The sequence below is a fragment of the Pieris napi genome, chromosome 5, assembly GCF_905475465.1.
Source record: "Pieris napi chromosome 5, ilPieNapi1.2, whole genome shotgun sequence".
Taxonomy (NCBI): Eukaryota; Metazoa; Arthropoda; class Insecta; order Lepidoptera; family Pieridae; genus Pieris; species Pieris napi.
This window is the reverse complement of record NC_062238.1, coordinates 3,119,894-3,131,062: the sequence shown is the minus strand read 5'-3', so window position 1 is coordinate 3,131,062 and position 11,169 is coordinate 3,119,894. Positions and strand designations below refer to the sequence as shown.

Sequence of the window (11,169 nt, the reverse complement as noted above, 5' to 3'; positions counted from 1 at the left end):
TTTATGTTCAAATGCCTTGGTTACCTTTATTTAAGATAGCCTTAGCTGGCCAAATCGTCAGTAGATTTTTGACAAAGTGACATTATGCGTATTTTAGCGTTGTTGTCTTTATGTTATTTTATGCATCTTTCGGTAAGAGAATATAATTTTTTGTTATTTTATTTATTCACATTGCAATGAATTATTTTTATTAATAAATTTTTTGCAGAACAGTGAAAGTTTAAGTAATTTATTGGGCTATTATTTGGGGTTTCGTCGCCTATGCTTGTGCCGTAAGTCAGTTTGTTATTTTAATATAAATTTTATATAATACACTATCAAAGAACTACACGCCATATTTCTTTAATAGGACCGTCGTATGACAGTATTTCAAATTTGTGTAATATTCGTAAAATTACTTCTAACTATTATTCATTATTGTAATTTCTTTGTATTCGTTTATCTTCTTTTCTTTTATGTTTTGTGTAAACGTTAAAGAAAAATAATTGCTGTATTCTAATAAGTCTTTGTTTCTTGCCTGCTGATGATATTTTTTAATATTGTTATATACATTTAATAAAGCGTAATTTATTATTGTAATAGTAAATTTTCTCGTGTAAGTGAATGTTGTGTTCTCAATGAGAACTAAATATCTTATACCGTAAATTTAAAACATTATTTCAGGATGTGGTGTGCAACAAGGTCAGAAAACTGGAATACATAGTCGAATGCTTGGCGGAGAAACAATTCAGCCTTTGCAAATGCCATGGTTGGTTTATATTCACACAAACAAAACATTTACTGGAACTCTTATATCGAACAGACATGTAATCACAGCTGCCTCTAATCTATATGAGTAAGTAAATTTAATATTTTTAATAATATAGAAGTCTTGCCTTACAGTTATTGGAGACATCTCGATTTGAAGTATTCAAACAACAACTTCATAGTAAAATCACATTTATTATATTTGATAGAAGTAATTAAAATCCTCTTTTAAATCCTACTTTTACTTCACATACAAAATTAATGAACATTTAGCAGCCGTATAAATGAATTTTCGTTTCGGTAGATGGACGACGGTGGCGTGATATATTATACTTTTTATGTTTTTTAATATTTTTATTTTTAGTGACATGTATGGTTGTATAAACTTCTTTAAACTTACTAAAACTCAGGGGCACCTTTCGTTCAAACTAGCCACTCATATTGAGAGGCAAAGTAACTTTCCATTTACACGATATATTTGACTTTATACCAAATTCTTTCACCCTCTTCTTCTTTATTAATTCTTATAATTTTTTTTTTAACTTAAGCATATTACCATCAAAAGTATCAGTGACTTTGGGATCTAATGGACTCTGTGATAAAGCGCCATCAGCGTTCAATGCGAGTGTTGAGGCAATATTAATAAATCCTAAATATTCACCGAGTAGGAAAAACAACGATATTGCATTGATAAAATTACACAATGAAGTTCTATTTACTGAAGTTATTGCTCCAATTTGTATGCCCATATATGGTACGTATAGAACACTATAGAATATTTTTATAGAAAAAGCTTTTTTTGATAGAATTTGATTTGATTATTCAATATAGCCTTCGAGAACGAAGATCATACAATTTTTCGGTACCATTTTTAGTACGATTTGTTAAGTATTAATATTTGCATATGTTAAACGGGCTTGACTCGATTACTTGATACCTAGTGTCTACTATCTTTGCAACGCGTCATGGTTCTGGATTAGAACATTATTAATTATTTGGTATTTGATCTTATTGTCTAGATTTGCGGTAATATACGAAGCATTGTAATCCTTTGATTTAGATTATTTACTGAAAAATGTTTGACTTGATCTTTTGACTTATTGAAAGAAATCTTATATTTCATTTATATGTGTTGCAGATGTCGGTAATATACAACAATTAGCAGAAGTAGCATCAGTAGCGACTGACGAGAAAAAGATATCTACGTATTGTGGTGCTCGCACCGCATCCTTGCCAATATTATCCGAAAGATCATGTTTATCTGCTATCAATTCCTCTTTTGTAACTCCAGATAAAGGTTGTTTGGGTCCCGTTGGTGCTATTGGGACTTTGTGTCAGGTAAATTCAATAAAAAAAAATCAATCGAAACTCCATAGAATTATTTTCGTTGTAGAATTCATTTGGCAATAATGAATAGTTTGTCGTAAATACTATCTCTAACCTTAACAGTATGATTTTATTGTCGGAATGAAAAAATCGAGGTGCATTTAATTTCCACTAAATTCAAGTTTTTGCAACCAACTTCGGTGAATATTTCGCATAAGTTATATGCAATTTATTATAATTAATGGCTTATAATTTTTTTTTCATTGCAGTCAGACATAGGTGCACCAGTAATGACGCGTTTTACCACTTTAAGCCCATACAGATTGATTGGAGTGTTATCGTCAGCATCGTGTTATGAAAAGCAAACGCCGCTTTATACCAGAATAATAGATCATCTTCCATGGATTAATGAGAATATTCGTCGGGATTGCCAGTGCTTTTAAGACAATAAATATAAAAAATGGCTAACTTATATTAAATAGAATCTTGTCTTTTATGCGTGTTTTCACTATCACTGATTGTGCTGGTTTTTAATATTTGTGACTATATGATGACTCGATCTCCCTACTCTTTACTTGTACCTCAGGGGAATATATATGTAATCAATATACGAAGAAATGGGTCCCAGAATATGTAAACACCATCTGGTCTAGTACGACGACGTAATGAGTAATCGATTCCCTATCCTCTTAAATCTCTTGCCATCACTTGTTTAGTTTTGCACTTTTTCGGTTGTCTCTTACTAATTTAGGAAACATTCTATATAGTTACGGTTCCCAAACTACGTATTGGGTTATTATAACGATGTATTTGACGTCACTCATATAAATATGTATTTTTAACTTACTTGACCTGTTGGCCATCATAGCAATTGATTAATAAATAACACTAATGGATGGATTAAAACTACGACATTTGACCACACTATTTAATTATGCATTATGCATTGCTTTACTATTTACACAGAATTTTTATTAATCACTTAGCAAGTTTATTCGAGAATAGTCGTTTATTGATTGAAAATTAGTCCTGCTTCAGACAGTATGGTATTTGGTGCTGGATACGTAACGTTGTAAGTTGGATTTAGAGGATGTAGAGGTCCTATTGCAGTGACACCTAACTTATCTTCATCGTTACCTAGGTAGTAGTGAGTACCATCACCAACCTTTAGTATACGCTTTGCCACCTGAAAAAAAAAAGGCTCTATTGAAAATCTTAATTTAGAGAATTAAAAGTAAATAGTGGAACAGTCTTTTTAGAGGTACGTTTCTCTTAATTAACTGGCATGTAGACACATTTTATTACGCAATGCATTTAACGTAGTCACATACTTGGGAATGTTTTTCTATGACTGCCTTTGCCGGTCTTGGTATCTCAGCTTCGTTTTTTTTTTCTATTACAAGGGGTAAGTGTTACCGCCGCCCATAGACACTTACATTGCCAGAGGGCTCGGAAATTCTTTGCCGGCATTTTAAGAATTGGTACGCTCTTTTCTTGAAGGACCCTAAGTCGAATTTGTTCGGAAGTACTTCGATGGGCAGCTTCCACATAGTGGTTATGCGTGGCAAAAACTGCCCTAAAAAAGGCTCAGCTGTGCGATTCTGTTAATCCGTAAGTTCACCTGGCGCTAACAACGCTCCCTTCGTCACTCACGTCATTTTTGGAATCTCATGGTATTCTGCTAAAAAGCTTGTAGTTTATTGTTTATCAGAGTGGCAAATCGTAAAATGACTGCTTCACGACCGATTTAAGCGCGACCACCGCTGCGAAAACCGCTGTGAGAGTTCGAAAAGTGAGTTACAGTTGGTGGTGGACGTCTGATGATAATATTCAACTGCAGGTATTAATCCAAACAACTCCTCTCAACACTCCCCGTGGTAAATATGCAGAGAGACACCACATCTCTACGCAACAACGCCAAGGGATCAAGCCGCTCGGCAAGTGACTGATCGTCGACGTTTCGAACTGCTTATATTCGAAACATATATAAACATTGAGAAATATTTGTTTGACCAAATTAATAACTTGCACAAGCCCATTTCCCCCCCCCCCCCTCTACAAGAAATATGAAGGTGCAGAAAAAAAAAACAGAATCTACCCCAGGGGGGTACCACACGCGCTCGCGGTGGAGAATCCCCCTCTGGGCGTCCAACACCGGGACCCTCTGCGCCCGGTGGTGGACGCACAGGCTGCCCTTCGTATTCTGGGGGGGGGGCAATTCTGCGCTCGGTAAAAACAACATTAATCGTTCTCGGGGCAAACGGAGCAATTCTACAAAGGCACCCCCGTCCACACTCGCCGTGGACTTCACAAATGGGGGCTCAATACCAATATCAACGCAGTCCACTACCATTTAGAGACTGCGAAGCCGGCCTTGCTCTTTCTTACCGAGACTCAGATTTCCTCCCCGGCTGATACTTCCTACCTCTCCTACCCGGGGTACAAATTGGAAGATCCTTTCACGACTTTGCTTTAGCCTACGACCTGACACAAATGGTCCGCGAATACCAGATGTGGATGATCATAAACCCTCTTTGTTGGACCTTCTGCTGACTTCACATCCGGAGAACTATCAAGTCTCTGTTGACCCGCCTTTGGGTTCATCAGATCATTGTGTGGTCCGGAGTACTGTGCCATCTACGCGCCCTTCACGGCCCCGTTTTATGGCTTGTTGCCGTATTTGGCACTATAAGTCAGCAGATTGGGACGGGATGCGGTCTTTCTTTGCGTCCTACCCTTGGGGGCCTATGTGCTTTTCGCCGGAAGCTCCAGATTCCGTCGCCGCCTCTGTCGCCGAAGTGGTTCTGCAGGGCATGGAACTCTTTATTCCATTTTCTGCGGTGCCGATCGGTGGCAAGTCTCAGCCCTGGTTTAAACGTTCTTGCAAGGCGGCCTCGCGTCGAAAGCGAGAATGCTTTAAGGCATGGGCGGAAGCGGCGAAATCTCGTGATGCCAATACCAGCGAACTTAAAACAGCATATAACTCAGCCTCCAGGTCCTTCAAACGGGAAATCACTAAGGCAAAGTCAGAGCACATTGCCAGATTTGGCGAGAGATTGGCCCAACTCCCTTCAGGGACTCGAGCCTTCTGGTCTCTCGCCAAAGCTGTCCAGGGGAATTTTTGTCAGCCCTCCATTCCGCCACTGCACAGGGAGTATGACTCTCTGGCCCACACTGGGAAGGAGAAGGCCGACCTTTTGGGCTGTCTCTTCGCGTCCAACTCGACTTTGGATAACCGAGGGAGATCACCACCGACCATTTCGCGGTGTGATTCCTCGATGCCGGAAATCACATTCCGGCAACGTGCTGTCCGCAAAGCACTATCTTCCTTGGACATTCATAAGTCGAGCGGGCCGGATGGTATCCCCCCAATTGTGCTGCGTACTTGTGCTCCTGAGTTGGCTCCGGTCTTAACGCGCCTTTTCCGGTACCTGTACTCGCTCGGCACTGTTCCGAAGTGCTGGAAGACCGCTTCGATACATCCGATCCCAAAAAAAGGCGATCGCTCTGATCCGTCCAACTATCGCCCAATAGCTATAACCTCCTTGTTCTCCAAAATAATGGAAACCATTATTAATAGCCACCTCTTGAGTTATCTAGAAGGCCACCAGTTGATTAGCGATTCTCAGTACGGCTTTCGTCGTGGTCGCTCAGCTGGTGACCTCCTTGTATACCTTACCCATAGGTGGGCAGAGGCAATTGAGTCCAAGGGGGAGGCGCTGGCGGTAAGTTAGGACATAGCGAAAGCCTTCGATCGGGTGTGGCACAGAGCACTGCTCTCGAAGCTTCCAGCCTATGGGCTTCCCGAGAAATTATGCGATTGGATCTCCAGCATTCTGGCCGATCGGAGCACCAAGGTCGTCATCGACGGAGCATGTTCCGACCTTAAACCCGTGAACGCTGGGGTCCCACAAGGCTGTGTTCTATCCCCGACCCTATTTCTTCTGCATATCAATGATATGTTGCAACTTAGCAACATTCACTGCTATGCGGATGACAGTACTGGGGATATTCTTTACACTGGCCGGGCCGGTATTTCTCGGGCAGTTGTTGATGAGTACCGGAACAAACTTGTGTCTGAAGTCGAAACTCTACTACGTGGAGTCTCAGACTGGGGCAGACAAAACCTAGTCCAATTTAACCCCAAGAAGACACAAGTTTGCGCGTTTTCCGCTAAAAAAACACCCTTTGTCCTCCCAAAAACACTCCTCTCTTCGAAAACACTCTTCTTAAAGCCACAGTCAGCATTGGAATACTTGGCGTTGACATATCGAACGACGTTCAGTTTCGCGGTCACTTGGAGGGAAAGGCTAAATTAGCCTCCAAAAAGCTTGGTGTGCTCAGCAAGGCGAGGCGGTACTTCACTCCGGGCCACCGCATGCAACTATATAAAGCGCAAATTCGGCCCCACATGGAGTACTGCACTCACCTCTGGGCGGGGGCTCCCCAGTACCAGCTCCTTCCACTTGACCGTATACAACGCAGAGCGGTTCGAATCGTCGACGACCAATCCCTCTCCAAGCGGCTTGATCCTTTGGCGTTGCGTAGAGATGTGGAGTCACTCTGCATCTTCTACCGCATTTACCATGGACAGTGTTCAGAGGAGTTGTTCGGATTAATACCTGCAGCTGAATTTCATCATCGGACGTCGAGACAGAATACGAAATTCCACCCGTATCACCTCGACGTCCGCCGTTCCACAACTGAGCGTTTTTCAAGGCAGTTTTTGCCGCGCACAACCACTATGTGGAACCAGCTGCCCACTGAAGTATTTCCGAACCAATTCGACTTAGGGTCCTTCAAGAAAGATTCTTAAAAGGCCGGCAACGCACTCGCGAGCCCTCTGGCATTGAGAGTGTCCATGGGCGGCGGTATCACTTAACATCAGGTGAGCCTCCTGCCCGTTTGCCCCCCGTTCTATAAAAAAAAAAAGACAATATTTTCTTACCATTTCAGGTGATGCTGACTTCAGGTCGTAAGCTAAGCCCCATTTCTCCCATAACTCAATAAATTTCGCTGAAAGGTTGAGGAACTGTGTCAGTTCAGCAGCTTTGTAATCCCAGGGGAAGGTATGATGGTAGTTGTGCCAGCCCTCACCGAATGCTAATAACGACACGAACCACGACTCCACAGGCTGAATATTTCTGATGAAAGGAATTTAAAAAACATTTATAACTAACATTAAAAACTTTTTTCCTTTGTAAGCAATAGTTTTTACATACCTATATTCCGATCGCAGTGTTTTTATGATTCTTTGAAATGAAAAGTAGGTTGTAAAACACAGAACGCGTCTCGCCTATTTTTGTATAATTTAAAAACAGAAAAAATGTAAAAATCGTTTTGAGTAAAAATATTGTATTGTAATAATAAATATTGTATAATATTGTATAACTTTTGAAAAAATAATATTAATAACTAATTCACTTTATAGAACCATATCACACATGCGGTACAGATAAAGCAAGTAAAAAGAACGGTCTTGATTATACATTTTGAATGTAGCATCTTCAATATGCAATCTGTATCTGTCATGAGATTACTTTTAACACACACTACAGCCTACACAATAACAACATACGAACTAAGTTTCATACGTATGAATATAATAGAATTTTCAGTCTATAATTATGATAATGAAATACGTACTTGTCATACGGCCGTGTGCCATACAAATGTGCTGCGCTGTTGACAAGCCAAGTTCCATTCAACTGTAGAATGTAGCGAGCAAAATAGCAAACCAGTAAGGAATTTTTGAACGTCTCTCCCATGTACCATGGTACTATAACTGGTATAAAGAACGCTATTAAACCATATAAATACCAATAATACCTGAAAGAAAATATATATTATCTACGACTGTAATTAAATAAATTTAAATACGTGAAAAAATAGTTTCTTTTCATTTTACGCTCATTTTGAAGTATTATTAATTAAAAGCCCTTAAATATAAACAAAATAAATGAAGTATTTGATAAAGTGCTTAATCTTAATCATTCTTTAAATTTGAAACGTACCAGTAGGTATTACTTTAAAAGATACGATCGCTATAGTCTGATATTTATAATATGAAAAAAAAAATAGTTTTTTATAATAAAGTGCTCTTATTATATAAAAAAACTGTTCTAATTGGACCGTTTAACTAAATTAGGTTCTATTTTGCTAACACACATTTAACAGAAAAAGACAAAAGTACTTTAGGTAAAATGCTAATTTTATTTTTTACAAGCTGTGTACTATGAGATTTAAATATACTAACTTTTTCTGGAACATGACCATTGAGTCAGCTTTAAGATCGCTCATGTCAATATTTTTACCGAATTCCTTAACGTACGGATGTTTTTTTGCCATGAGCCATCCGATATGAGAGAAGAAGAAACCCCTATTCGAGTTATGAGGATCTGCGTCCGTGTCAGAATACCTATGGTGAAGACGGTGATCACGCACCCAAATGTATATAGAATTCTGTAAAGTAACGATTCTTTGTATAACTAGTTTATTAATGGTTATATTACCAGCTTTAGAAATAGATTTTGTTCCTAACATACCAGAATTGGTTTGAAAGGAGGTCCACCTGTGCAGGTATGCCTGCGCAGGTAGACCGGAATGTGTGTGGGAATAGACCTGTGCAGGTTTTTGAACCTGCGCAGGCGACCGGCACAAGGTCGAAAATCGATTCTTTCGAATGACACCGTACGGTGTACCTGTGTACGCTCCGATACACCGGAACGTCCCCATACACGCTACCATTGTTCGGTTGACCTGCGCAGGCATACCTGCAAAGATTACCTCTCCGGTAGACCGTAGAGTGTATGGCCGGGATAAAAAGCAAGCCGGTTACCTCATGATGTTTTCCTTCACCGTTCGAATGTTAAATGCGCACGTAGAAAGAAAGTCCATTGATGCAGAGCTGGGGATCGAACCTATACGACCTCATAGATGAGAGTCGCACGCTGAAACCACTAGGCCAACACTGCTCTCCATTTTGCTATAGTGTCGTAAAATGTATGTACAAAACTAATGCTATTTAGAACGTTTTCTAATAAATAATTGTATACCTGTCCAGAACCTGTTTGCATAAGTGTGAGATAAAGTTTTAGTGGTGTTCTTGCTTTATAACTTCTATGGGCAAACAGCCTGTGAGCCCCAGATGTTATACCTTGTCCGAGACAGATCATTAAAACTGTAGCTGAAAAGCAAAATATGAAACGAAAATTAAAAGTAGTTTTAACGATGTTATAAAATAATAATTTTTTTTTTATTTAAGACAATCATAAGTCCATATGGTTATTATTGTGTTAGTTACAATGTTGTTCGATTATATATTAGTAGCTTAGTTTGTCAGTCATAAAAATAAACAGATTCCGTTGATTTTAAATAAATATTATCTTAAAGACAGCATGCAAACTAAAAGACAATCAGCTCTGTGGGTGTTTCCTTTCGAAGATTGTCCAACTAAGGTAAAGAAAGGAAAAAGTCCTGGAAAAAAGATGATTGCCTCATTCTTTGGTCGGAATGGTAATTTCGCGACAGTTGTGCTAGAAGATGGAAGGACAGTTACTACAGGCTGGTATGTCAATCGCTGTTTGTCTGTTATATTGGAAAAAACTCGACAGCACCGCCCTCGATGCAGGATCCTCCTTCACCACGACAATGCTTTAGCGCACTCCGCAAAACGGACTGTTGAATATTTGACTATGACAGGTGTCGAGATAATAAGTCATCCGCCATACAGTCCTGCCCTGCGATTCTGTAACTATAAGCTCTCACCTTTTCAGAATGCCAAATCATAAAATGACTGCTTCACGACTTATTTGAGAGCGACCGCCGATGCGAAAACCGCTATGTGAGTTCGAAAAGTGAGTTACAGAAGCGCAGGGCTGACCTGGCGTCCTGCGACTTTCATTTTTTCCCAAGAACTAAAGATAAAATTCGAGGTATTCGCGTTGAAGGGAGATCATAAAAGAATGTTGATTTGACCGGCTTGTCATGAGCATTAACGAACCCGGTCAACTTTGTAGCGCTGTAACAGCGTTTTCAATTAACGATGTTTAAAAAAAATTGTAGATGAATCTAAATCCGAATCTTCAGAAAGAGATCCTCTACAAAATTGTTCTGACATAATTTTTTGATAAAATCAAAATAAAAAAGTTTTTTACATATACCTTTTGAATTCTGGCTTTATGATAAAAAGTCACATAGACATAATTGTAGGCAAAGCGATATTTGCTACAAAATATGGATAGTTTAGGAGATATAGCCAAAAACGTGTTTTCACCCTTTTTCCAACATGGCGGCCAGGGGACAAGGGCGGCAACCCCACAAATTTGGCATACATGACCCATAAATAAAATTGCGTCCTCTAACAAATGGTCAGTTTGGCCCACAAATTGTGACATTTTAATGGACTAGAGGAAATTAAATAGGTATTTTGCTCGCCAGCTCAGTAGCTATATATTTTACATGCGAACTGTGCGTAATTACATACCTTTTGTAATCTATTTACACTAAAAAGTTATATCAAAATAAAATAAATAGTATTATCCAAAACGAATTGTGGTAAAATTGAATAGGTCTTGGTAGTTTCATATAGATACTAGCCGATCTCAGAGGAAGAGATGTAATTTTTTCAAAATTTCGATGTAATTGGTGTTTTATTATTATAAAGTGATTTATAAACATTCGAATAAATACTAATAGACCTAGTAGTGTTTGTTTAGATAAAATACAACGACAAAAAATTAACATCGCTTTGTGACATTTTATTTTTGTGACAATTGTTTTACGTTCAAAAAAAAATATATAAAAAAACTTAAATTATTAGAAAATTCATAAACTTACCCCATGCAAATGTTTTCCAACTTACTCCACCAGTCACTAATATTTTGATTCCCCAAATCCCCAAACAGTGCAAAATAGCAAAAACAACCACATTCTTCCAGACAATTTCGTGTTTATACGAAAAATCCGTCCCTATATCCTTGCTTGTAATTAGCTCTTTATTTTTTATATTATTAATATTATTCATTTTTGTCGCGGTACTTGGAATAGTTTTTGGTTACTCCCGTGGTTAGCAGACTATGAACGATCCCAATATAA

The 11,169-nt window shown here is 38.8% G+C and overlaps 2 protein-coding genes across 2 annotated transcripts; one reads left to right on the top strand and one right to left on the bottom strand.

The window, feature by feature from the left end:
* Positions 1 to 17: 17 nt before the first annotated feature.
* Positions 18 to 3,074, top strand: LOC125049339 (transmembrane protease serine 3-like). Its single transcript, XM_047648508.1, has 6 exons — positions 18 to 132; positions 209 to 272; positions 664 to 835; positions 1,296 to 1,501; positions 1,886 to 2,085; positions 2,343 to 3,074. The coding sequence occupies exons 1-6, from the start codon at positions 85 to 87 to the stop codon at positions 2,514 to 2,516; spliced, it is 864 nt and encodes a 287-aa protein (XP_047504464.1). The 5' UTR covers positions 18 to 84; the 3' UTR covers positions 2,517 to 3,074.
* On the bottom strand, positions 2,988 to 11,169 carry LOC125049335 (stearoyl-CoA desaturase 4-like). Its single transcript, XM_047648503.1, has 6 exons — positions 10,912 to 11,169; positions 9,129 to 9,259; positions 8,330 to 8,535; positions 7,720 to 7,902; positions 7,022 to 7,217; positions 2,988 to 3,259 (listed from the first exon to the last, which is right to left on the bottom strand). The coding sequence occupies exons 1-6, from the start codon at positions 11,096 to 11,098 to the stop codon at positions 3,083 to 3,085; spliced, it is 1,080 nt and encodes a 359-aa protein (XP_047504459.1). The 5' UTR covers positions 11,099 to 11,169; the 3' UTR covers positions 2,988 to 3,082.